We start from the raw sequence: 27,890 nt of genomic DNA, 5'->3' as shown, positions 1-27,890 counted from the left end.
CAAGTGCTGTCCTGCCCGTAATCACTCCTCTGAAGCCTTTATGATAGCAGGTCCTGCAATAAAAAGGACAGGACACGTATCGATCACAGCGTGGCTGATCAGTCATCGGCGGCAGCTCCTCCGTTAAGCCAATCTGTGAAAGGCTGACAGGCATGATGAGAGAGAGAGTGCAGGGTGAGGGGGCAGAGACCTGGACTCAAGCAGCGTTTCTGTGTCTTCATCAAAAAGTACACAGTGCAGTGTAGGAGTCCAGGAGGAAATCAAAGCTATTAACATGAGATAGAAACATCACCTGTTTTTTTCTGAAAGCGCAAGGAGAGCAGGCACTCGTTTGATTTCCCGTTACATAGTACAAGTTGCACTTTTTTTTTTTTGCGTTTTTTTGTTTCTTTATAAACCATTCCCAGTCTTGCCTCTGGTCTAGGCTGTTCTTATGTCAGACTGACTTAGTAGTCCCTGCTGCTCTTTTCACCATGGGGCATCCATCCTCCGCTGAGCTCTTCTCTTACATACAGAGATAGCCGAGCCCTGTGAGTCACTGCCCGCCTCACCGTGGGTCTAAACCGCGATGGGATTCTGGGGCACGGCAAACCAATGAGGCGCCGTGGTGTGGAACTGATCTGGGCTGCACGAGTAGCCGGCTTTCTCTTGTTCTTGCGGAGCCGTGCTTGCGCCCATCGAGTCTCTGAGAAACGGCACGGTAGCAGTGCAGGCATGGGGAGAGAGAACGGCACGAACATCTCGCTTCGGTTGTGCTGTGGCATTGGAGGTGTTACTCTAATGGCGATGATGATAATGTGTTTAATCGTGAGAGCTGCTGTGTAGCGCCACAGTGGTTGCTCTAATTTAGATCATCTCCTCACTCGCAGTGCAGGCATCTGGGTTTAAACAGGCATATCAAACAAACACACTATTGAAAACGATTAAGAGACATTGGCTTAAATAGACTATCAGCCCCAGTAAGGTATTCATGGACTTTTTTCTACATTAACTCAAACACACACTCACACACACACTATACACACAAAGCAGTAAGTCATGACTCCCAGCAGTCACTCAGATTTCTCAAAGCTTCGCCCTTCGCTGTGCTGTTATGAGAGGCTTTGGCAGCATTTCCGTGCATCTCTTCTGTGCCGTGCTTTCCTGTTCTTTGACCATATTTATTCATTCATCCCCCCCTGCAGGTCTACCCCGGTTCTGTGCACCTCATGCGTGTGGTTGAAGACTTCATCCATCTGGTGGGTGAAGCACAGAAAGCGTTCCAGAGCTCTCTGATCATCACCGAAAACCTGAGTGAGTTCCTCCAGCATTCTCAAACGTTCGGCCCATTTTGGCCCAGCTTGTCAGTCCGCTGCCTCAGAGTTTTCTCCTACCTTCATACAAGTTGACAGTGGTGTATTGTGGTAATACCGGTGTGGGAGTGCAGGACAGCAAAGCATTAAAGAACTGAGCGATATAGCAAAGCATGGACAAATTTGGCAGAGCAAAATACATGTATGGTGTAGCTGTGGTAAAAACAAATCAGTAGACGGATTCACTATGGTAAACTTTAATACATGTAAGGCCTGTGGCATATCTTGAGCTCCTCTGTACTTTCCTGCATAGCTGTTCATTCAATTTTAGTTGAAGGGTGCTATCATTTTGCTTGTTTGCTTCATTTCAGGTTCTCCAGCAATAATCCTATAACTGCAGAAGTGTAATTTATGCACTGTATAAACTTTTGTTTTACGAGTCTTGTAAAGCCTGCATGTCACCTTGGATAAAGCTGTCAGCCACCATGAGTGAATATTAATTTAAAATTAAAAACATACATATATGGAATCATGTGTAATAAATTACAAGTACTCAATGTTCCCAGTCACTTCCCAGACTGGCGTTTTCAAGTGGTTTTCGGAACTGAGGCAAATATTATCTATAAGCATTGTTCCTAGTGTTTCTGCGATGCCTTATTTTGTATTGGATTTGCCATATAAATGGCTTGTGTCTTCAGTGCAGACATCATTAAGTAAACCCAATAAAAATAACGACATAAAGTGTGGCATAAAACTTTGAGCACGACAAGTCCCTATAGGCACTATAAATGTTTGTTTTTCTTAGATTAGGAGTTTGTTCCTAGTCCTCCTTTAAAACAAAAAAAGGCAGTAAATTCAGCGGGGCAGAATATGCTTCAAAGAAATAGCCCACATTGGATTCATAAAAAAATTATTGCAGGTGTTTTGGAGGCTAAAAAAAAAAAATCTCACTGCAAAGCTGCACATACAGCCATCGTCTGAATCTCCATCTAAACTGGATCGAGGCTTATGTGTATAAAGTGCAGCCGGGTATTTCTGGGGGAGTGACAGGTTGTCTCTCTGCCTCCCCACAGTGATCACCATCCAGCGAGAGCCCGTGTCCGCGGTCTCCAGTGACCTCAACTTTCCCATGAAGGGCCGGCGGGGGATGAAGGACTGGGCCAGGAACTCGGAGGACAAGCTGTTCATCCCCAAGGAGGTCTTCACACTGTCCTCCGAAGGTGCGCTTGCCTGGGGGGTGAGGGCCGGGCGCACATGTGTGGGGAGAGTAGGAGACCTGTCAAAAGCATGCATAGAGGGTTGTTGGAGGGGGGAGTAGCTCAACATCTAATAGTATAATAAAGAGAAGAGAGAGGACTGAGATGAGCAGCCGGGGGATTTGAATGCAGGTATCAGTCAACTGTATAAATAAGAAGTGTATAAAGGCTTGTTGGATCGCTTGCTATTTTACATTTTCATGCCAGTCGGCCTGCATGGGGAGGGAGGGCTTCAGTACAAAGGCTGATGAAATTAACTTGCATTCGCGACTTAGGTCCTGGTTCATGAAAACGCCATGAGGTGGAAAGCCTGCAATTGCGTTCCGCACAAAGGCAAATGAGTTTTCTTTGTTGCAGTGGGCCGCGTGCCGGCCGGAGTGAAGCTCATTGATTCGGTCTGATGTGTTTTTTGAATGCAGTTCGCTTTCACTTTGATTTCCATGCAAGCGTCGTGATGTCAGAGTATATGAAGCATTCAGAGGTGGTCTTTGATGAGTAGTTATTCTTGTGAATTGATAACCATCCCATCCCTGGCACTGCCTCCTCATTACTTAAGATCCCTGAACCACAGAGAGCGAGCACGATTCTGTAAAATACAGTAATTGCAGCATTATACTTTCCTAGGTGTTGCTACAGCCTGTCTTTAGGTGCCATACTGGTTGTTTTATTTCTCCATAATTAACATCCTGGGAACTTTTTGTTTGGTTTGTATCTTATACACTGCAGATTTCATATAGCGGGGGTTGGCGTTTGCCTTAGGTATTTGTGGTTTATCACCGTGCTCTGCTAAAACATCAGTTTTCATTTATTTTATTTAGTTTTCCCCCCCAAAGGCATCTACTCGCCTCTTCAGGTCTGATAACTCTGAATTCATCATCAGGAATGCGGCAGATCAAAATTAAAAAACAGATACATCTTAATTGAAAGCTCAGTGAATTATACCTTGGACTAGGTGGGATTAAAAAGAATGGAATCTATGTATATATATATGTGTGTGTGTGTGTGTGTGTGTTTTTTATATACATATTTGCATTTTCTTTGCACTATAAAAAAATGTTATTCTGCTCAGTGGAGGAGATTTGCAAGATAAACAATGCACAGCTGATGAATTTGTCTCAATGGTCCTGTTTCTATCCAGTTTATTTCTCCCCCACTGTATGTCTTCCCCAGTGCACGAGCGGACCACCCACAGAGTGGGACATGATTAATTAAAATCTGCCGTGCTCAGGCCTTGCTCGGGCCACAGCAAGGGCCGTTAGCAATCCCTCTTATTCCAGCTTAATGCATTTTCCATTGAGCTAAGAGAAAATAATCACTGCTTAAGAAAGAAAGAAAGAAATAATGTCGCCCACAAAGTGATAGCTGACATTCGCATTGACCCTTTCCCTGCTCTACTGAAGGAGCGCAGACGCTGGCTGTTGCACTGGCTGTTGCACTGGCTCACACACTGAAGGCGAGGACGCATTCCCAGCTTCCCCCGCGGTCCCACTAACGAAACGGCAAATTGCGCTTTTCAAACGGTCACGCGATGGGGCCATGTATTAGAAGGCTCCTATATTTTTCTGAATGTGGTTGTTGTCCAGATAAATACTCGCTGAATGAATCTCGTTATCCGGCCGCTCTGCCTGAGCTGCAGTGCGGTACATTTGAATGGCCTCAAAGTGACTGTATGAAATAGGAACACATTGAGATGAACTTTATTTGTATGTGATTATTTTTTCTTTCCCAGTGTGCTCTAGATGCATGACAATGCATGGCAAAGATAATAATTAGAGGGGAGAAAAAGGGCCGGCAGTGTAGAAGAAGTAGCCTAATATATGATTTATACAGAGAGAGGGGTTAACTTACTCTCCTCCTAAGAAATAGAAGTGTAAAACCTCCTGGGAATCGCCTTTGGGGGAATGTGTCGGTCTGTCTACAACATCTAAAATAACTACAGGCTATCTCCATCATTTACTAATTAACTCGGAGGAGCCGAAACACAGCCTCCTTGCCTCCTTTGACGGTCCGCATTTTCAGACGCCTTGGCGGTCTCAACTAGCTCTGCCTAAAAATCCACAGTTCGCTCCGATGCTTAGCAGGGGAGTGGAGACTGGGGGGGAGTTATCTTAAACCCACTGGTGCACTCATCAAACCCATTTCAAGCTCGCAGTCTTTCTGTGCTGCTATCTAATTTCAATCTTGAGATGGGGGGGATAGACAGAAAATAAATGTAGGCTGTCGGTTGAGTTTAATTGCAATTTGTAGTCAAACCCAGGTTTTATTTTCAGAAGTCTGAAAAGCGCTATTGATTTTTCCAGTGGCCCTGCAAAGACCTGCTTGATAGAGGCTCTGACAGCTCAGCTTTAGCTACCCAGAGGGGATAGAACAGAGAGAGAGAGAGATAGAGAGAGAGAAAGGGAGAGAGAGGCAGGCAAGCAAGCAGGGAGACAGAGAAAACGGGAATGAAAGAGACTGGCCTTCTGCTTTGTAATTCAGGTCGTTGCTGCCGTCTCTCTGAGTTTTGCCCGGGTGGCTCTATCTCCATGAAGCCGTAACATCTACTTGTTTTTTCCTTTATTTTTCATTTTGCCGGGCCAGCCTGTGCTGCTGATCGCTGCTGGCATTCAGGCCGCAGACCTGCAGGGCTAGAAGGCCTGATGAAAACTTTCTGAAAGGTGCTAGACAGCCTTTAAGTAGCAACTTGTGCAGGGGAAAACAAAAAAGGAAAGAAAGGGAAGTGAGCTAGAAAAGGAGGAGACTGTGCTTCGGTACTGATGAGTTGTAATGATTTAAAGGCAGTATAAAAAAAGGACAACTTAGGGTTCAGCCTTTTTAATCAGTGTCACCTTTTATGTGTACATCTCTAACTTCTTTTATCTCGTTCATTTGTCATATTCTGCGCACACACACACACTGTAAATTCAGCAGAGCTCTCTGGATGCTCTGTCACGAGGAACTGGGAGAAAAAGAAAAAAAAAAATGGAAGAGGGGGAAAACGAAAAAAGAAAGCAATGCACAGTATCGACTGCAGCTCGCTGCGAATCCCGCCAGCTCAGCAAACATCTTCCATTAGTGATCTGTCACACACACCTCAAAGAAAATGAAAACCTTGCCTTCCTAGAGCAGCTCCCTCTTTCACTTTGAAATTAAAATGCCCTCGCGCCAAGGTGTTTAAAAATTTAAGACCTTCGTTGGAGATTTTTTGTTTTTGTTTCTTTTCTGTTTTTTTGCTTGTTGTTGCTGCTGGTGCTGATGGTGATGCTTGTTTCTTTTATTTTGCAATTCCCTCCATCCCTCCGCTTTTCTTGATAACAGTGGAGGGCTTTGTTTGCAGGAAAAACACAAGGCTGTAATGAAGAAAGACTTGAAATAAAAAAGGCAAGATAGATGAATTCTGCAGAGCCGATTGTTTTTGGATGCATACTGCAATCCAAAGTGGCCAACCAATCTCATGCTACCATGAAAGTCTGGGATATGTGATGCATATCTTAGATGTCAGCTATTAAGCAGCCTGGGCTTACAGCTGCTGTTACTGATTCTACTCCTAACCTGGGGTTACTGCATCTGTATTGTGGCTTTCCCTTCATGTATGCAACTGACTGCAGAACCATTGGAGACCACACATGTTGCTTTTCATTCTTTGCCCAGGATCAGAGCATGCCTTGCAGAAGACATGAATTAGATATGGGATTTTGCTTCATCTTTGATACCATGTTTCTTAGTTTGTCTGTGTCTTTTTCAGTTTTTTCATTACCCATTGAAGGAGCCAGGTTCCCTACAAACAATAGTAGCTTCTAATGCCCATTCTTTGATTCCTATATAACTGTGGTCACCCCTTAGCTTGGGAAAATATTCCCCAGTTTTTGTGCAAAGAAGTGCATAATACACAGTTTACTACCACTATTCTTACAACACTTCATTTATAGACATCCCCCCCCGATCTTGGTCTCTGTTCTATGTCTCAATTAGTGATTGGACTTGATCGTACCGTATCTCCGCTCTGAGGGATTTTGATGACATTGATATCCCTCTGTGCTGCACGCCCGCGCTGTGCTAACAAGACGATGCTGTGTATTTGCCAGCTGTCATTGTTTGTGAGAGGTCTATAATTTTACCCAAGGAAATAAAATTAGCTTTCCGACAGCACATCCTTGACCCGTGCAGTTGATCTCTGGAAGGATTTTGTTTTACTCGTGCACAGTTGTACGGTACCATATCAAAAGTTTCATTGTTGCAAATGGCAGAATCACCATAGATCACCATAGCAACCGAGTAGATTTATTTCTTCTTTTAAGGTAAAAAAAAAAAAAAAAGAATAATAAGATGGGTTGGCAGCTAATTATGCTTAGAGTAAATGTCTTTGTGAGTTTAATATGTTGTGCCAGTGAGGGAGAAAGCCCCTTTTGTATTTCATGAGTAAAGCATATCATCCCCACAATAATTCACTTTGGATCAGATCAAATGTGGGGTAACTTAATCATGTTTGAAAATGAAGAAAAAGTCAGAATGTCAAAATGGTGTTGTGTGTATCCCCCCTCCCCTGACACCTCTCTGTTCGAGCAGTTCTTTTTCCCCCTTTCCTATCGTTCCCAAACAAAGTCTGTTCATTTTGCTGAGGTGGAGAGCCTCCCCTCAGAGGCGTTTTGACATTTCTGCTCGGACTCGCTCTCTCTATTGATATCTCAATGCAGTCTCCCGTGCGAGAGAGAGCAGCAGTGTGGCGAGGGCAGGGCGAGGCTCCATCAGACAGCCCTGTTGCAGTTTGAGGCCCAACCCAAATTACAGAGCCTGCCGAGATGGCTGTGTCTCTGTGTTGGAAGGGCTTCCTCACCTCGCTGAGCTGCCAAAAGGGGATTGCTTTAGGAGCTGCAGCGGGATAACGTTTATTTATTGATTGCTTTTTTTTGTTATCCTCCTCCCGTTGCTACTTTCAATTTGTTGTTGTTTTTGTATTCTTTCTCCCCAAATGAATTTCATACACACGTATACAATTTACTCCCACTCTTTGAAAGGACTGGGGGAATTAAATGACACAACAAAGTATTTTTTTGTTTTGTTTTGATCTCTGTTCTTCACGCTGATGCACCTCTCAATAATCCACCTCCTCCCTCTGTTGCAGTCCTTAGTTTTTTTATTTTGTTGTATTCTTTCCCTTGCACACTCCGACAACACGAGGGTTCCCACCTCCGCCTGGGCTGAGCAGTTTCTCGAAGGGTCGTCTGTGGTCACGGCCATCTCTGTGCCTTGTGTATGAGGACGGCTCACGGGTCCATGTCTAATGCCCTTCCACGCGTAATGGAAAAGCTCCCTGAGCTGCTGGGAATCGGAGCAACCTTGACAGTTGACCCAAGATGGCCTCTGAAGTCACACTGGAGCTTGTCGTAGTTCCTGCCTTATTATGCATTGTTGGGACCGTGTCCCAAAAAACCCTGTTATGTGCTGGATTATGCAAAGCAAATCTACCATACAGAATCTGTTCATTTTTTGTATTACCACTATATGCAAACATTTGAATGAGAATTTCAAATGTGCTTTAGGAAGATACTGAGCAAGTTGAGGGCCTGAGGCTTCGGTTGATAAAGTGCATGCAACCCCTGACACCTCTGCCTCCCTGGGTCTTCAAAGAGGAGGCAGGTTGTTCTTGTAAATGGAGCTAATCATCTTCTGTTCCCTCTCTCTTTCTTTCAGAATCAGACGAAGCCTCATACTTTGTGATAGGAGCTATTCTGTACCGCACCCTGGGGTTCATTCTGCCAGCACCAAAGTAAGACTAATCTCCTGAGCTGATGTCTTCTTAACTTTGCACATTGCATGCATGTAAGCTGTGGGGGTCTGTGCATAAATGTATGTTTATAAACACTACCGTTCAAAAGTTTGTGGTCACTTAGAAATGTCCTCGTCTTCGAAAAAAAAGCATTTTTTTTTTTGTCCATTAAAATAACATCAAATTGATCAGAAATACAGTGTAGACATTGTTAATGTTGTAAATGACTACTGTAGCTGGAAACGGCTGATTTGTAATGGAATATCTACATAGGCGTACAGAGGCCCATTATCAGCCACCATCAGTCCTGTGTTCCAATAGCACGTTGAGTTTGTTAATCCAAGTTTATCATTTAAAAAGGCTAATTGATCATTAGAAAACCCTTTTGCAATTATGTTGCACAGCTGAAAAGTGTTGTGCTGATTAAAGAAGCAATAAAACTGGCTTTCTTTAGACTAGTTGAGTATCTGGAGCATCAGCAATTGTGGGTTCGATTACAGGCTCAACATGGCCAGAAACAAAGAACTTTCTTCTGAAACTCGTCAGTCTATTCTTGTCCTGAGAAATGAAGGCTATTCCATGCAAGAAATTGCCAAGAAACTGAAGATCTCGTACACCACTGTGTACTACTCCCTTCACAGAACAGCGCAAACTGGCTCTAACCAGCATAGAAAGAGGAGTGGGAGGACCCGGTGCACAACTGAGCAACAGGACAAATACATTAGAGTGTCTAATTTGAGAAACAGACGCCTCACAGGTCCTGGCAGCTTCATTAAATAGTACCCGCAAAACACCAGTCTCAACGTCAAAAGTGAAGATGCTGGCCTTCTAGACAGAGTTGCAAAGAAAAAGCCATATCTCAGCATGGCCAATAAAAAGAAAAGATGAAGATGGGCAAAAGAACACAGACACTGGACAGAGGAAGATTGCAAAAAAGTGTTATGGACAGATGAATCTAAGTTTGAGGTGTTGGGATCACAAAGATGAACATTTGTGAGATGCAGACCAAATGAAAAAATGCTGGAGGAGTGCTTGACACCATCTGTCAAGCATGGTGGAGGCAATGTGATGGTCTGTTGTGCTTTGGTGGTGGTAAAGTGGGAGATTTGTACAGGGTAAAAGGGATCTTGAAGAAGGAAGGCTATCACTCCATTTTGCAACACTATGCCGTACCCTGTGGACGGCACTTGATTGGAGCCAGTTTCCTCTTACAACAGGACAATGACCCAAAGTACAGCTCAGACTATTAGGGAAGAAGCAGTCAGCTGGTATTCTGTCTATAATGGAGTGGCCAGCACAGTCACCGGATCTCAACCCTATTGAGCTGTTGTGGGAGCAGCTTGACCGTATGGTATGTAAGAAGTGTCCATCAAGCCAATCCAACTTGTGGGAGGTGCTTCAGGAAGCATGGGGTGAAATCTCTTCAGATTACCTCAACAAATTGACAGCTAGAATGGCAAAGGTCTGCAAGGCTGTAATTGCTGCAAATGGAGGATTCTTTGACGAAAGCAAAGTTTGAAGGACACAATTATTATTTAAATTAAAAACCATTATTTCTAACCTCGTCAATGTCTATATTTCTTATTCAGACTCATTTCATGTATGTTTTCATGGAAAACAAGGACATTTCTAAGTGACCCCAAACTTTTGAACGGTAGTGTGCATATGAGAAAGGGAGAATGCCATGTGTACCTAACCTTAACAGTAATACCTACAGAGGTAACTGAGTTTCCTGAGATTATATAAATGAAGACCTCAAGCAGCTGCTCAATAACCAAATCAGGATGTCGTTGCTGTATTCAAATTTAAAGTCACCCGTTGCTGCACTGCTTTTATCCCTGAGAAGCTCAGTTTGGCCGGCTGAACATCAGGTGGAGCCCTGCTGTGTGGCCAGTAAAGACTTTCCATGGACACATGTGCGACAGTCAGATGGAACCTGTGACTCTTAATCTTCAGCATTTGGAAGTGATTTAAATACTTGAGAAATAGGTAATACTTCTAATCATTCAGCTGGGAAATGGGACACTTAGGACTGACAGAAGTACTGAAATATAGTTATGTCGCTCTAAAGATTTCATTTCTCACACTTAATAAGAAACATGGCTCTACGTACAACACTGCAATATGGGGATATAAGACAGAAATCGGCTTAATTTCATTGAAAGATTACGTTTTGTTTATTTCCACATACAGCTGCTGGCTCCTGCTATTATTGAATTGTTTAATTTCTTTAAGAATTATCCATAATAGTTTTTTCTCACATAAACTAATTTCTTGTCTTCTTCAATAGCCGAATGACTAACACACACACACACACAGACCCAGACCCACAAGTCTGTTACATGTGCTTCCCTCATTTCTTCACACTGCCAACTGGAAATGAACCAAAGAAAGTTGACTTTGAGAAGCAGCAAATAAGTACGCTGCTGCACAGTCCTGGAGCCCCACCGTCCTCAAGGCAGTCCTAGGTAGATGAGTATATATCTTTTAAATCAATGCATATAGTACATGAGAGGGAATCCCCCACGGTGTGTACAAAAGAACAAACCCTCCTGAGTTCCAGCTCTGACTGCTTCTGTTTTTTTTTAAATTGATCAAGTGTGTCGGTCCATTGAAACTACTCCGCAGGCAATCTTCACCATTCACTAATTAACTTGAAAGACGAAAAAAACGAGAGACTGAATTACCGCTCCTGTTGCACTGAGCACACGGCTTGACGCCCTGCATTTCCAGACGCATTACCCCAGCTTGATTGGCTTTGCTCGAATCCTCAGTGTCCCCTCTGCTTCATTGAGGAGAGAACTGAGGCTGCCTGTGTGTGTGTGTGTGTGTGTGTGTTGGGGGTATAGTTTTTGCTTCCAACTAAACAACAACAACAACAAAATCACAGCAGTGTGTGACTCCTGGAGAGTTTTGAATTGGATTAATTGTGTTCCAATATTCTATGCCGCATGAGCCCGGGTGTGGCATGCTGTTACGGTCCCCCTGCAGAGTATCAGTGTGCCTCTCTGCCAGTTTGGCACCATGACCCTCCTCAAGGTCCAGGTTGGCACATCCAGTTTCAGCAGTTTTCTTGGGAGGTCCAACAACAGATGGCAGATGACATAGCCTGCATTCACACTGCCAGGATCCTGGGTGTAGCCTTCATCCCACCCCCGGCACTGAGGCATTCAGTGACTGAGCCACTTGGGAGGACTTCCATATACTCTCCTGTCCCCTCCCCACAAAGATAGTGCCATTTTCTGTTTCTCTCCTCCATATTTTGGCAACAATGTCAAGCCAAGAAAGAAATCCTAAAGCATGTCCAGTCCATGAGTTTTGGTTTCATTGTTTTATTGAAGGGGATTGCCTCAGGGGTGGCCCCATGTCCCAGACAGTGTGGGGCCTCCTCAAGAAAGACAAAAACACTTAATGTGCAGTACTCTCTGTCTGTGTCTTTGCAGTAGATTCAGACAGGCAGATGATTGCGCACACTGGTTATTCGAGAAATTATACTGAGATGACTCATACAGATTTATTTGTTTTCCCTCAGTATTAATATCACCTTTTTTTTTGCATGACGGGTTTCTGCATCATCCAACACGGGAAAGCGATGCGTGACTCGGCTTCTGTGTTTCGTGCTGGTTTCTTTCTTTCTTTGTTTTTGCTCTTAATGTCTGTTTCCCTGCCTTGCTGAACGCAGTGACCAGTTGCTGTCAAAGTCACGTCAAACACCTCATGCAGAGAGAGACTGCTCTGTGTAGCTCTTTGATATTCTGCTACGATCGCATTCGTTTTTTTCTTTCCTTTCCCAGTTTGACCACAGCTGCAGCATTTAGATGGAAGAGTCAGGGTTGATTGCAATAACACTTACCTAATCTGACATTTGATTTAAATTAGATTTGCAGGCCGTGTGTGACTCGGTGGCAGTGCGCAGGTGCGGCCTGTGTGTTTTGCCCAGGCAGATCGGAGAATTCCAGAGTTGCTGCAATCTTACCCTGTTTTTATTTCCTGCCTGTGTTACTCTCTGAACAGATTGAAACATAAAAGAAAACCATAGCACATTCAGGCTACTCCGCCCGCTTATCAACACGTAGCACTGAGGAGCAGCAGGGCACCTCTTTAGCCTTTCGCAGCAGTCATCGATAGTGCCAGCATGCCACACACTGCCCTGCGGCCATGTCTGAATGGTGGGTGAGAAGGAAACAGGTGTATGTTTCTAATGATGGTGTGGGGGGATTTAGACAAGCCAGATTTTATAGTCTGAACGCTTCTATTGGAAATATCACATTACCTTTCACTAGACTGTGTCCCAGATAGTTAGCTACCTAGGGAGCAAACTCGATTTCAGCAGTTTGTAAAGGGGTGCATTTCACACGTTGGGTCCTGCAATGGCACTGCTGCTGAGATACAGTTAAAATGCAATGTGCACCACATTGTTGACTATTGTTTTTGTATGCAGGACGTAAATCCCTGATTATCAATCATTTAATCCAATTGTTCCCAAAGAGCCCTGTAAACAGCTCATCTGGGATTGCAAAACCTTGTCCTTAAGTATCTGGTGACCTTAGAATGGTCCCCTATGAATAGTTACTGTACTTCGCTAACTGTAAATACTTAATTCCCTGACTTTAAGAGCCCTTTAAAGAGATTATGGTACTGCTGGACTAATTGTCTTACATCTGTCTGTTATTTATAGTTTGTGCCCTTGCTGCACAATCCTATGAATAGTCTCTTCCCTCTGAATAGTTAAATATTCAATTGAACAACCTGAAAATAACTCAATTATCTACTCTGTAGCGCTGTAAATAGCTGATTTGAACTGCCCTGTTTGCCTTCTATTCTGAGCATTGAATATCCTTCTCTCCCTCTTGTTTTTTTTTCTTCTTTCTTAAGCTCTTTATGTGGAAAAATATAGGCTCTACCTGCCAAAAAAGATCAAAAGTGTCCTCCACACAAAATCTGTTTAATCTTTTGAAGATCAATTCTAGAGTTTAGACATTCAGAGGGGCTGCATGCTGTATATTTTATAATAACGCAATAAATACATATTAAGAGAAAGCTATCTGAGACTGTGCTTTTCCTGCGCTTGCCTCTGATAAAAAAATGATGCAAGAGGCCAGACAAATCATGCATGCAAATGGTAAGTTCGTTTTTTATTTATAATTATTATTTTTATTATTGTTGCTGTGGTTTTAAATCCATTCCATTTGTTACAACTTTTTTTTTTCTTTCAGGTCAGTGGTTTTGTGTGTGCTTCATTACTGCCTCTACATATATATATATATATATATATATATATATATATATATATATATATATATATTGTTTCCTTTTTCTCTTGTTTTCCTTGTTGTAGTTATTATTATTTGAACTGTTACTTTGTTTTGCTTTTTTAATTAAAAAAACTAAACTCAAGCGCTTTAAGCAGTAGCGTTACCTGATGTCTGACTGTGCTGTATGACCTCATTGTGACCCTCATTACACACTGTTTTGCCAGCCTACATAGAGAAGGCTTTCTAATCATCTTGTCTCTGGGAAATCACTGACTTGAAATTGAAATAAATGAGGTTATTGTATATTTTTTTATGGCACATCAGCCTTTTCAGATGCTCATTTTAAGCATGCACATTTGTCAGGTCTGCTTAAGATGCTAAGTCAATGCATGAGAGTGTAAACCTTGTTACACCTTATACTTTAATGTTTTTTTTACTCCTTTAAACCCCCCAAATGAAATAAAATAAACACAGTGGGCCCCATGAAACTGTCTAGGAAAGAATGGCTCTGTGGATTGAGCCTTTCATCTTACAATTCCTCAGCTGCAGTTGTGCCTAAAGAGATATGAGTTATATTTTAATTTCTTCACAGTCATCCCACAGTGGTCTACTACATATCTGAATCTGCACACGCTCTGGAATTGACTGTTTAATTTGTGTCTGCTGTGATTAAAACCTAAGGACAAGAGCAAAACACGTGAGGGGGCGGCAGGAGAGGGTATGAATGAATGGAGACGAGACAAGGATACTAGAGGAAGTGAAGTTGTTTTGTTCAGTTTGCAAGCTGGTTCAGACACTTTGTGTGGCAATGCATGGGGAGTAAATATATACGAATGGACAGGGTGGATAAGATATGGTTGTTGCACTAAATGAATACACATGCAAGCAAACATGTTGTGCATCTCACTCCTACATGTTCTGCTTTAGTTGACTATGTATACAAAATGCATAAGGATATGTGTCCACTGTGGTCTATTTAAAAGACCAAACCGGGACTGGAGTGAAGTGCTGATATCATGCACTTGGTAGGGGCCTGACTGAAGTCACAGCAGGGAGTGATGGATGTGCCCCTGCTGTCTGCTAATCAGATCGCCTGAGTAGCTCCCAGACCCACAAAGGCAGAAGTTCCAATCATGACAAGTGCATTCAGTAATCTGGGTTTTGTCAGCTCGTGACTTACACATGCTGGAAATGCAGAGTACTTAAGCTTGGGGGAGGCACTATAAGTTGTGCAAGAAAAGACAAACAAACAAAAAACGTGTGGCATGGCTTCACTGCTGGCACTGATGTTTGAGTCTCCCGAAGTCACCTAAAGCAGAAAAGAAGAAAACAGTACTGGACCCAGTGAGACAGTCAGCTCGACCTGCGAGTCACTCCTGTGTTTTATTAATGGAGGTGTGAGCCACTGCATGACAAAGCTGACAAAGCTCCAGCTCTGAAGAGGGTGTATGTGTCATTGCACTGCTGGGGTACCCTATGCTGGTTTCTTTACTTTGAGTACATTTGCAGACATAGATATGAAGGCTTTAAAATAACATTTAAGTATTTATCTTTCTATGTTGCAATTTATTTTTTAAAAATGCTGTAAATATAAAGCACATAAGGAAGTGAGTAAAGCAGACGAGGCCCTGTCATTCTCTTCAGTGGCCAGTAGCTCACCGCTCGCCGATTTCTCTGCAGGAACACAGACTCATCTGGTGGTCCCAGCACCCACTGCACTGCGCTTTGCATCAGTGCCTGTCCACAGCAATGGAACCAAGCACCCTGCATCAGGATGTCTTATGTCTGTCTTTCTTTCCCTCCCCAGAAGCCCCCTGGTCATCAGCTCCAAGATCTTGACCGTGACGGTGCGGCCACTGCCGAAACCCATGGAGCCGACTGTAGTGGTGGAGCTCTCGCCCGTTCTGAATGTGAGTGGACCCAGGGGCACGGCAGGGGCTAAGGGGGCACAGGATGGGAGGTGCAGAGAAAGAAAGCAAAACAAAACCTATGAATACACCTGCCAGTCTTAGCTCACGTTAATGTGCAGTACAATTCTATGAAGTAATGAGTATAGAGTATCAATGTTCAGATGCAGGTCCGTGGTGTAGAACAGTAAGTCAGTAAATAATAAATATATAAAGAAATTAAAGTTAGAAGGAGAAAAAAGTTTGACCGTGACAAACTGCAAGGTAGACTACATTTGTGTGCGCTCTGGAAAGGCAATCTGATACATGCAGCTCTGAAAGCTGCTGGGTGGTGTGATGGAAAGGCTGGGAAGTGGATTGGACTGAGGGATTTGGATGCATTGTAAATGTGATGGACAGCATGAGGATAAGCAGCTTGTGTCTGAGGGAAGGAGGCTGGCTCCACAGCCACGCCCAGCACTGATGCCTTACATAGGACACAAACAGACAAATGACACCAACAAGTCCAAGCTAACTTTCCTGAAGGGAAAACTGCATTGTGCATTAAATATTCAAGATCTTCTCAGTCATTTTAAAATCGGATTGCGGTCACATCAGCATATATCACTGAGGTTGTACGTATGAGCTGATATTAGGTGCTGTACTGTGCAATATTGGTGTTATGCATGGTTTGTGCAGTGAGCAAGCCTTTGTGTATTGCAGTTTTTGTTTGGTTTACTTTGTTTTTGTTTTTTTCCTCCAAATTATTATAATTTCAGCAGCATACTCACCAACTGAATAACAATGTAACTTATTTGAAAACCAATTGCACATCTGCTGCCAGCACTGTTTGTTTATTTGTTTTTTGTTTATTTATTTATTTTATTTTTATTTTGTAATATCACTGCAGGTGCAAAAAGGCATTTCCCAAAAGAAAATTATTGTTTATCTGTGTGCAATGTGATAAACACATCGTCCGATGGCTGCCAAGTCCATGAAAGCACCATTGACATACAGTTCTTGTTATAAATTTAACAACAGAACAGCTGTCTCTGCGGGGCCTAGACGTAGAGAGAGACTGGCACTCTGACTTCCCCTAGAAACAATCCTGACCTCGTAGCCTGCAGATCAAGGATGACTGAAAGTCACACCTGTATCCAACCTGTTGACAGTTTTTTTGTCCAAGCCAAGTGTGCCAGACAGAATGCCTATAGAGTGGCGGGGGGTCACTAATCAGCTGTAACGAACTCCACACAGAGTCATACACTATATACTTGCCTGATCGATGAAAGGGATTGAGAAGTCTGATGAGCTCTAATGCTGGCTTTTCAGGAACAGGGGTTAAAGGGCTAGGAGGATGGGAGCAGGATCAAGTCCTGCCAGATGCAAGTGCTGACCGTTAGGGGCACGTATCAGCCCAAATGTTGAGTGGGAGCCTTTGCAACAGATGTGGAGTGTGGGGCTTGAGGAGAGCGAGTGCTCTGTGCAGATTGCAGGCAAGGATTTTGTTCTGCCTGCTGGACACAAGCCCCCAGGCCAAGCAAGCCTGAGCTGCTAGAAATGCACATACAAAGCAGAAATATATATATACACAGGTGTAGGTTTGGTTTCAGAATTGTTTCACGGAATTTCCAGTCCATGGGTTGTTGATGGGGGGCGGGGGTGCACGTAGTTGTAGAGGGGCGATGGTCATCAACATTCAAATCGAGAGTGGTGGGGGAAATGTATATATTTATTATATTTACAGACTGAAACGTAAACAAACCCCTAGCTCTTAATTGAACCTAAACTATACACAGTTCCATCTCTAAACACTTGACTAATGAAAACCACAAACACAACAAACAGCAACCACTTTGAATTGAAATCCCAAAGAATAACTAAATGCTTCTCTAGATGCTTCTCCTCAGCAGGGACTGGAAAGCTTGTTAGGATTAAAGGAGAAATTTAAGGAATAAATTACAGACAAATACTAGAGGAAAACCTGTTTCATTCTGCAAGGGTGAAATGGATAATGATGCAAAGCACAAGGCCAAAGCTACACTGGAGTGGCTTAAGAATCAGAAAGTGAATGTCCTTGAGTGGCCTTGTCAAAGTCCTGACTTGAATCCTATTGAGAATCTGTGGAAAGACTGCTGTCCATAAGCAATCCCCAAGCAACTTGAGAGAGCTTAAGCACATTCTGCCAAGAAGAATGGGCATAAAATTGCACCAAGACGGTATGCAAAGTTGGTAAAGACTTACCCAAAAGACTTACATCTCTAATTGCTGTCATAGGTTCTTCCACCAAATATTGAAATGCCAGGGTCTGAGTACTTAGAAGTCTTCTGTTTGAGCAATCAAATGTTTTGAGAAAAAAAAAAAAAAATTAAAAAAATGTGTGTGCATAATAATCACTTAATATCTAGTACTGGTACGTGCACTTTTTCAACCAAAAGGCAAGCCAGGGCCAGGCAGAATCAGAGATGTTAGAAAGAGCTGTTTTGTTTTTGTTGTGATTGGGGATTTGACATATGTGAGTTTGAACAAAAAAGTGTGTTGCTGTACAACACAGGATAAAGGCAACATAACGTCCGGCACTCACACAGTGTCTTCGAAGCTCATTGCTCTTCTCCTGGTCTTGTTTTAAAGTTATTTAAAAACATTTGAAAATAGACTGGATAGGATCCTTGGATCACTTAATTATTAATGGACACCAAACGAGCACGATGGGTCGAATGGCCTCCTCTTGTTTTTAGCTTTCTTATGTTCTAAACTACAGAAATTACCAGGAGGGATGAAAAGTGTCTATGAAAAGTTTGATTATTTCCCCGATATAAAATAATGCTGCTAACATATTGTTTACCATTTCGGAAGGTCCTGTAATTGTAATTTGACAAGGAGAATTGTTGCGGAATTAGTTTGACAGTAACTTAATTTCCATGAATGAGCTGATTCAATATTGTCGCTAATCATGAATTTTGAGACATTTAATTATTATGTTGAACTGACACTGATTGGACACATTGTATTTTTGATGTATTAATTAGCTGTGCCATTTTACACCGGTCGTGAAACTGGGATTTTTGGGACAATAGCGGTGATGTAGCACGTGGTGGTATTGGGGGCTGGTGTGTGAACTTGTGTGCGCAGGTGTGGTGGGGGCAATTGAGCATCAGTGGGACAGTAGGGGTGGGTGGGTCTTGGTCAAAGTCCAGGGCCATTGTTTTAGTCCCAGTCCATCTCTGTACTTGCCCAACAAATCCAAAATCGGTCTCAGCACATAGCAAAAAGCCCAGCAAACACCCAAAGATAACCAATTATAATGTTCTCACATTTGGGCTTCCAAACTGTTGTGTGGTGGATCACGTGGCAGAGTGGCTCGGAGGGCTCTAAACGAGAGACGAGGGAAAAGTCCCTTGTCCTCCGTGCCAGCGGCACACTGGCACTGTAGAAAAGTTTCCTGTTTTCCTCTGTCTTCATCAATTCCCTCTTCAGTTGGATCTGGGAGCGCCAATGAAAAAAACCTTGAAATTGACTACGAGGCATACTGATCACTGTTGCTTCTCCCTCTCTCCCTCCTTCCCTCTCTCCCTCTCTCCACCCACTGCTTCAATTGATACACTCTATTGATTACAGACTTGTTTCCTGAGGGATATTTTCTATTTTTTTTTTTTTTTTTCCCAAGGTATAGCACAGCAGAGATTTAACTAAAATCATCTCTTGCCATTTAAGTTATTATATTTTGATACAGGAGAGTGTGATAATTTAGAGCTTTCCCTGGGGTTAGAATCGTAATTACAAGCAGTTATTATAAGGAAATAAAAAGCAAAATTTTCCCCAAAAACATGAATCCATCACACTTTGAATTTGATTTCCTTTAAAATGCAATTTTGAGAATTGTATATTTTGTCCACAGTGTATACAAAGTACACTGTTTATGAAAATAGCAAGAATGTAAGGAGAGCCAGGGGTAGAATAGAACGGTCGAATTCCCACCATCCTGCGCTGATAGTCTACTGTATTGCTGCTGTTCTCCTCAGTTTGTGAGCAGTGTTTTCTGCCATTCCCACCAGGGGGCGTCTCATATTCATGTACGGCAGTGTAGGAGCGAGGGGAAACCTAATTATAGCTTGCAGTCTGTGTTAACTGCTCTGAGCTCCCCTTCACAACAGAGTGATGATTTGTGCACAGATTCTTATTAAGAGCCACGCAAAACATTTAAGGGCAATTTACTTTATGAATGTTATAGCCATTCACTCTGTTTGTGAAAACTCATTAGCGGGAACCTTTCAGATAGCCTCTTGTGCAGATCCCTACAGATTGGAAACACATAAATATCAAATTAGTCTTATGGATTGTGATCCCTTTACAATGGCTCAGATGGCCCAGTGAACAATAGCAGCCCGGAGAGTGTCCCTCTGCCAGCAGCAGCGCTGGGTCTTTTCGGGAGATCTTTCTCCTGTGCCAGCAGCGCCTAGTCCTTCCCTGAAGCGCTCTGACGTTACGGATGGGCATTTAGCAGCTGTATTTTCATTGTCAATGCCGTGGCACTGTGAGCGGACCTCTGCCAGAGGACTAATGAGGTGAAAAGGCACAGACGCATTGTGTGAGACGATGGGACTATACAGCAGCCTGCTTCCCACTACACTGTCCTTCCAGTGGGCAAGGGTGCCACTCCTCCCCTCCAGCAGCCTGACTGATGCCTTACTTTAGGTGTCAAACCATAAAACAATGATAAACTTTATCTTGATCTTTACTGGCTGTAATGAGAAAGAAAGCAAAGCAAAGCTCTCTTTTTTCTTCCTCCACTCATTCCTAATTTCAATATATAGAATAGTAGTAATAGTTTTGAAAGTATTATTATTAAATTGAATTATATTGAGAGTGTATATTATAGATTTCAACAGTGATTTCACACCCATTTTGTGCCAATTGATTCCTGCCCCCCAATAGCGGGTATGTACCACTTAACCATTAATACTACTGTATGGAGAGCAGGTAGAAGGGAAAAAAGCAAACAAAAAATCAATGCAAAGATTATTTGCTGCATTTTTGACCTTCCTGAGGTAGATTATACACCCAGGTATGCTGTATTGCAATGTGTCTGAATTCAGCACAGCTGTTGTCCATGGTACTGCACCCAGGTGTCAAAGACTCTTCTTGGTTGGTGTGGCAGTGGGATTTTGGACAGAAATTTCCACGTGAGTTTTTTGCTGGCTATGACCGTTTCTCTCTTCCTTCCCCCACAGGGCACCTCGGACCCTCACTGTGTCGCCTGGGAATACTCCGGCCCGTAAGTCGCACCCCGTGTCGAGTTGTCTGTCTTGTCACAGTGGGTAGTGTGTGTTTTACTGGAGCTCAGTGGGTTTGTTCTGCACTGTGCTGCTGCTCTACTCTGCTCTGCATCACCCCGAGAGTCAGTGTCCCCAATACCAGCTGCCACTGTAATTGAATCCCTTCCAGCTTTCCTAATCCCCCCCCCCCCAAAAAAAAGAGCCTTCTTTGCTCTCTCTGCCAGAAGTCTGTTTGATCTTCTTAATCCTGGCAATAGTCACTCAATTGTGCCTGCACGGAGAGTGGTCAGTAAAATTCTTACAAATCCTTGACACCTAATAAGACACGCTGGATGTCCTGTTCTTTCCATTTCTCTTGTAAGTAATTGGTGTATTTTGGTATTTATTTATTTATTTATTTTATTTTGCGTGCGTGGGTGTGTGTCCTAGCAAATGTAGGATCGTACAAACAAGTTCCGGTAGTCAGTGTAATGCCAGCTGGCTCCTGTGCAGTGGTTATATGAATGTTTTTCAGTGGCCTCTGGATTTTGAGCCGAAAACCAAACATACCTTTTGACTATCGGTATGCTTACATCATAGGGCAAGAGAAACACACTGGATCTCCGGCACATTGCTCTAACCGTTCACTATATGATATCCGATCACTCGCTCCTCAAACTCTTTACCAGACACCCAGATCCACGCTGCTGATAAGCCCTGTACACTCAGCGCAACGAAAAGTTTCCGCCTCCCTCGCTTCTCCAGTCTCATCATGTGTGTGCACTCCTGCAGCAGTGCAATAAAAAAGAGCCAGGCTCCCTGCTCCAGAGAACACACTAACCACCATCATTCGTTAACTAGACCCACTGCCCTTGCATTTAATAGACCGGGGTTTCAGTAACCACCTCCCCCCTCCTTCCTGTAGAAAAAGACATTTCATAGGGAAAGTGGTGGTGGTGGGTGGTGGGGGCTGGCCGGTGGTCTTAGAGGGAACTATTGATTTCTCATTGCTGAGTTTCTCTCACCTAGATGCACTGGCATTGTTGATTTTATTTTTATTTTTTTATTTGCTCTATTCCCTCTGTGTCATGTGGCCATTATGCAGTTGCAGACCCTGTCAAATGCAATGCCAATAGCTGCAGTCACCGCATGCCATTAGTCAGCCCAGCTCAGCACATACCCCCGCTGCAACGAGAGACACAGGGAGAGGTGGATCCAGCAGGTTTTTCTCCATTAGTACGCTGAAGTGACGCTGGCATTGCGTACGTGTCCAGTCTGGTCCTAATGGAGATTAGTGACCCTGAGTTGAGCAGAATACACTGTTCTCAGACCATGACATTTTCTGTGCCGTATTGTAGGAAGACTCCTTTGTCACTTTGTCCCAGTGCTCCCTTCGTTCGTGCGCTGGTATCGCTGTTGTCTGCGGCTTTGTCACAGCACTGTACAAGGGATTTAAAACATCAGTCTTATTATTTAGGGTAAATCTTTTTCAGGGCGATTCTGAGACAAGATTACAATTGAAGAGTGACAAGAAGCAAAGAGAGGGGGTCAAAACAGGATGGGAAAAAATAAATGACTGAGGATGGGGATTTTAATGATACTGAATAGCAACTTGTAAAAAGGCTATGCTTTTTCATTGACATCTAATAAAAAGTTCTCAAGTAGCTTTTGTGTTCTTATCATTGGAGATACCGGGCACAGACGAACAGAAACCCACAAGCAAAAGAGGAGCTAAAAGCTTGATTAGAATGAAAATAAGATCAGCTAATTAGCCATACAGAAAACCCAATTTAAAACGCGAAAGTCAATTAACAAAAAAAACAGATTACCGCTCAAATGAAATTAAATTAGAATAATTAAACTAGAATGAGAATGGGTGATTAAGAGTGCTGTGAGATGTGGAAGGCTTTGATTTTTATCAAAAAATAAATTGCAGACAAAATATTTAAAGCGAGGACAGATAAGGCTTTTGAAACCTTAAATGTCAACAGATAGGGTTTTTAGTTGCACTTTTTTAGCATCATGTGAAGGCAGGAGAAATAAACACTCGGCAGCATCCTGAGTGGAAGAAATGCAAGGGAAAATTCACACCGCAGTTAAACACTGTTTACTTAATTGATTATATGGGGCGCTGAACATTTCTTTGGTAGACTAATGCATTATTAGAAGTCATCTTGGTAGTTGTAGTGGTGTTTTTATTGTCTGTCTGCTTTAAGCTGAAGTACTGCATTGGTGTTTCTGTATCTTAACTTATGTTTTTAATGTTGTCCCTACAAAATTAAGAAATAAAAAATGTATTTGCCCTGTTGTTCAGTGATGGCCCATTAACTGAATTCAGGATCAGCGCTGATATTTTAGCCAAATGGGTTGCAAACTAAGCAATGAACAGTGATGTTTGATGAATTCCCACATAGTACTCGTGGCAGAGACCTTAAGGGTGCAGTTTAATTTACATTAACACTGCACGTGGGCTTATTCTATCACAGAAGAGTATTGCTCATAAAAGCCTCTTCGTTTTTTTTATTATTTAATTTTCTTCCCCTCATTGTTTTAACACGCGGGTCAGAGTCAGAGCAGCTCGGGAATTCATGATGTGTGAAAGTGCAGGACTGTTTCAGTGCCTGGCTCTTTCACTTGTGATGTGTACTGTATGTCTCAGCAATTCGGAAGGACGGTGCGGCTCTCCTCGCCGCCGCAGCGCTCGGGAGGGGGCTTCAGCTGTGTCACAGATTACACTGTTTACAGAAATTTCATGCAGAGTCAGATGAAGAATTACTTTTTTCTTATTTTTCTTGTGAATAAATGCCTTGACATCAGTGCCGATTTCCTCCTGGCAGCTTAATGGTGGAGCAGGCAGTTAGCTTCTTTCAAGTTTTTCTTTCCTTTTATTACCTATCTTCTGCAAAATATATCTGCTTTGAATAATTTAAGGAAGGTGATAGTGATTAAAATGTATGTATTTTTCATTGCTTTTCTTCAGTAATGAATGAATTCTTGCATTCATTTGGTTAAATGTTTATTTATTTAGCCTTCTTATTGTATTCACTTTCCATGTTTACTGATATATCTAATTTCTTCCTTATATATTTTTTCTTTCACATGGATAATTGCTCCTGGCATTCTAATAATCTATGTGTGGAATAATAGTGGTGTATTAGACGCAATTATGATCAGACAGGAAGAAAAGAAAAGCAAAATGTTCTTTTTTTATCCCTTTATTTTAAAACACTACAGGCAGTTGGCAGGCAGTGTCGAGTGTGCTCCGCAATAATTCCTTTAGATGGGAAAGAGCTGAAGCCAAAATTTACGCTTGATAAACTGTCATGGGCAAATGTCTTCACTCCCTTTGGAAATAATGGAAACACATAATAATTTTGGCAAGCCTCAATTTTGATTCATGTTGTGCACCGATGAGGAGAGAGCGTATAAGTGAATGAGACACAAGGAAGAAGCAAAGTCACATCATACTATTTTAAGTTCCAAATAAAGAAATAAAGAAATGCATCTGCAAATCCAGTATCCTTGAGATATATAGGTGTTTTTACTTCGGCCTCTATTTTTTTATTTGATTTAATTTTGGGGAGTAAGCCAGTGGGAAGGAAGAGCTCTCTGCAAAGGAGAATTGGACGATTGGCAAGACAGCGAAGTTCAAGGTGAATTTAGTAAGTTCCAGGGCCACAGTGCTGACAGAGATGGATGTCCTATACAGAAGCTGCATCTTTGAGAACAAAAAAGGGGGTAGTGCCTGTCTCTGTTCAGATTTCGGTCTGCGTTGTCTGCTGCAGCCAAGGTAAAATAAGCGCTTTCACTAAGACTTTCAGTCAACCAAGTGACAAATGAAGATTGTCTAAATTAATTCCCCTCTTTCTCATCCCAAGTTGAGTCTCCAGTTATCAAACTCGCCACCACAGCCCCAATTCTCAAATGCTGAAGGATGAGACCAAATGCACACGCTCGTCGGTGGGGGGGGGGGCCCAGCCAGTTGCAGACATACGCAGTTTTTCGCACTGCGGACCCAGAATGCCGCCAACTTCCCATTCTCTCAGCTCAATCACGAGGATTTGATGCAGATGGAACAACCGATAACCTGAGCCTGCAGACGCCAGTGAAGGCACCAGAGAAGCCAGCGGGGGGCGCTGGACTGCAAACCGCCAAGTAATCACCCGCCTTCCCTTGATGGCACTCAACCAATGGTGCGTCATTCTGTGGGAGCTCCTGGCCAAAGCTGGCAATGGCACAGGCGGCATCGTATCCCAGCTGGCTCTCACCTGCAGTGACGTACAGTACACATACCAGTCTCCCTGTTTTTATTCGTATGCTGTTGCAGCTCAATTGTGACACAAATTTTCTGTGCACTGCTTGAGCTCTTCACATTCTCGCATTCTGTTTCCATTTTCCACAGAAACAAAAAGATCTGTCACTTTCCCTGCAGTGGTGTGTCGTTTGACAGGGAGTTTGACTACCTTACACTTTTTGGACCATCATTGATTGCTATTTTAGGCTCTTTTTATTGCTTCAAAATCATTATATGTGTTTAGGATATCTGTGGTGTGCCACTATGGAAATGCCGGAAAAACATAGGATCATGAAAACAGGACAGGATGCCAACGCTATTTGAATATTTGGCCCCTGCTTACTCCTGCAGGTTGATAGCAGCTTATCAATCCATAAAATCTCATCAAAGCAGCTTACCGAAGGAACGCAATCCAAAAATTCTGATTGGTGGAAAACTTAAACATACCCGACGTAGGATCAATTTGTTAACGAAAATGTGGTCTTCAGTTGCACTGAACTGAATTAGGTTGTGAAGTCGTGAAGGTTAAATGTAGACGTATGCCATTTTAGAGAACAGTCACTCACACTCAGTAAAAAACAAAAAATTTTGCTGTTGAAGTATTGCAGGTATTTCAAAAATAAATTAGGGATTGATTGATGTACACACACACACACAGAGGGGTGAGAAAATGTATAATTAGCATGCAATAAATAAACAAACCAACAAATAAGTAAATAAGTTAAAAAATAATAATACATAAATCTGAAGCCAACAGTCTGTCCTTCTCAGATCGTGAGATCTGTGTCTCTTTGCTGTGCGGATCCTCTGACTGAAAAATCCAGCTTCATCTCAGAGCAGCTGAGATGTTCCTTGCATTTGGATGACCATCGCAGCCTTGGTTGAGCTTGCTGCACTATCCACAGGGAAACTGCTATATGATAAATTGTTGTGGTTTGACTGTGATGTTGGTTAGACCAAAGTCCTGAGGTTTGAATCCCCTCACAAACCCCTCTGGCCAGTTTGGTCAGTCACATCCCCATAACTAGATAGATCTAGTCCGTATCTAAAAGGTTGCTGTGTGTCTTGTGGAATAGACTGACCTTCACATAAATGTGAATTAGAGTTGAAGTGCATACAGTAGATCTCCACATGGGACAAAACATCCCCTATGTCTTTCATTTCTCCTGTTCAGTGATTGTCACAAACAAACGTTGTATAGTGTCTAGAAGGAGTCCAACTATATCAGCTTCCACTTTTTTCCCTGTAAAATACCGCTTGCCACAGTGGCCTGGTCCTCCAACACAGATGCTGCTGTAAGTGCAGTCATTGATGTTTTGGGATATTCTCTCTACGTGAGAAACAAAGAAAAAAAACTGTCGTATGATGTTCAACTAGTTCTGATCCGATTACAGAAAATCCACAGGAATCGCCCTGTGGAAATAAGCACAGAGAAGCGCTGAATCAATTGATTGCCAGTGCTTTTGTATGTCATCATATATTTTAGTTAGGAGGATTAAATCCGCCAATGCCTGTTTTTTTTTATGTTTTCTTTTATTATCATCATCAATACTGGTGCAAGGCCATTGAATTACTAAAAGGATTTTAAATGAATCATGTCTATCGCTTTCAAGCACTGTAATCTGCTGGAAGTTTGCCAGGGCACGTCACATTGGCTAAATAACTCTTCTATCTGCATTTTCCCTCGGCGTGCACAAGAACACAGCAACAACCCTGATTAGGTTCTCTGTACTTTATTTTATTTTTATTTGTACATAAGATTGTTGCCCAGTGATGGACTGGCGTCATGTCCTGGGTGTATTCCTGCCTTGCGCCCTATGCCTGCCGGGATCGGCATCGGCTTCCCCGCGACCTTCACCAGGATAAGCGGATTCGAAGATGGATGGATGGATTGTACATGAGATTTTAATTGCCGCCCACTCTGGTAACTTGTAGGCAGTCTCTCCTGTGATGTTTCCTCATGTCATTTACCCCCGACTCTGTGCCTTTGCATCTCAGCATCGCTGTCTCAATGCCGCTTTTATAGCCAATTCTTTCCTTTTAACGCTTGGTTTTAGAAATTTAATGTGGGAGCATTGTGGGCAATCTGCACAGAAATGGCTGTTAGTTTCCAGGAGCATCTCATGATACTGCGGGTGCCTCTGTGTTTTTATTTATACACATTTATAGAGGAGATTGACTCACTGGTGATTTGTCAGCAGGTGTCTGGAGGAGATTCTGGGTCGCATTCTGGGTCTTCTAAACAAATGAGCAAAGTGGACTGAGGCTAAATCCGCTTGGGCATTTAAATGGAAACCTTACTGATAGGTGCCTCTGAGAACCCCCCTTGTAAAGGTTTACTGCAGTGTGAACTTGAGGAACGCACTGCAAAGCGTGTTGGAAAGCCGCGTCAGGCTCGGCTGTTCCAGCAGCTCCACCGACCCTCGGATGCCAGTCAGAGACCCACAGCTGGAGCCCTGGACCCGGGGGAGAGAGACAGTGCACCCCCTGTGCGAAGGCGAGAAATGAGAATCAGAAACGGTGACATGCATCCTGGCTGGGCTCCAGAACTTTCTCTCTCCTGTTGTTTCCGCTCCTTTTTAAGTACAAAAAGTAAATGGGCAGATGTGACCCAGATAAACCCTCTGCGGTTAATTTGTTTCCGTTCAGTTCCGCCAGTCCGCACCTCTGTGAACGGGGATGCGCGAGACCCGTTAGAAGGCAATTCCCAGGACGTGGTAGTATATTTATATTTGTATCTATCTATTTATATATTTATTTGTCCTTTGCCAGGGTGTTTAATTGGAGTTTGTACATGTTTCTCATGCTTGGACAGTCTTGGCAATTCCATCAATATCTAATTTATCCTTCTATTTCCACCTTCATTTTAAGGGCTCTCCCTCCCTCCCGCTCTCTTTCTCTCCATC

The 27,890-nt window shown here is 42.9% G+C and overlaps 1 protein-coding gene across 6 annotated transcripts in view; it reads left to right on the top strand.

Annotated features, from left to right (window-relative positions):
• Positions 1 to 27,890, top strand: part of adgrb2 (adhesion G protein-coupled receptor B2) — a 207,110-nt gene that overhangs the window by 124,888 nt on the left and 54,332 nt on the right. For all 6 annotated transcript variants that reach the window (XM_066717237.1, XM_066717238.1, XM_066717235.1 and 3 more), the window contains 5 exons: positions 1,185 to 1,293; positions 2,366 to 2,512; positions 8,219 to 8,294; positions 15,357 to 15,459; positions 20,667 to 20,710. In XM_066717237.1, the coding sequence (XP_066573334.1) occupies positions 1,185 to 1,293; positions 2,366 to 2,512; positions 8,219 to 8,294; positions 15,357 to 15,459; positions 20,667 to 20,710 (479 nt within the window). The remainder of the gene's footprint in view (positions 1 to 1,184; positions 1,294 to 2,365; positions 2,513 to 8,218; positions 8,295 to 15,356; positions 15,460 to 20,666; positions 20,711 to 27,890) is intronic.

The sequence above is a fragment of the Amia ocellicauda genome, chromosome 11 (assembly GCF_036373705.1).
Source record: "Amia ocellicauda isolate fAmiCal2 chromosome 11, fAmiCal2.hap1, whole genome shotgun sequence".
In the NCBI taxonomy this organism is placed as follows: domain Eukaryota; kingdom Metazoa; phylum Chordata; class Actinopteri; order Amiiformes; family Amiidae; genus Amia; species Amia ocellicauda.
The sequence above is the reverse complement of the archived record's forward strand: the minus strand, read 5'-3'. Positions and strand labels throughout refer to the sequence as shown.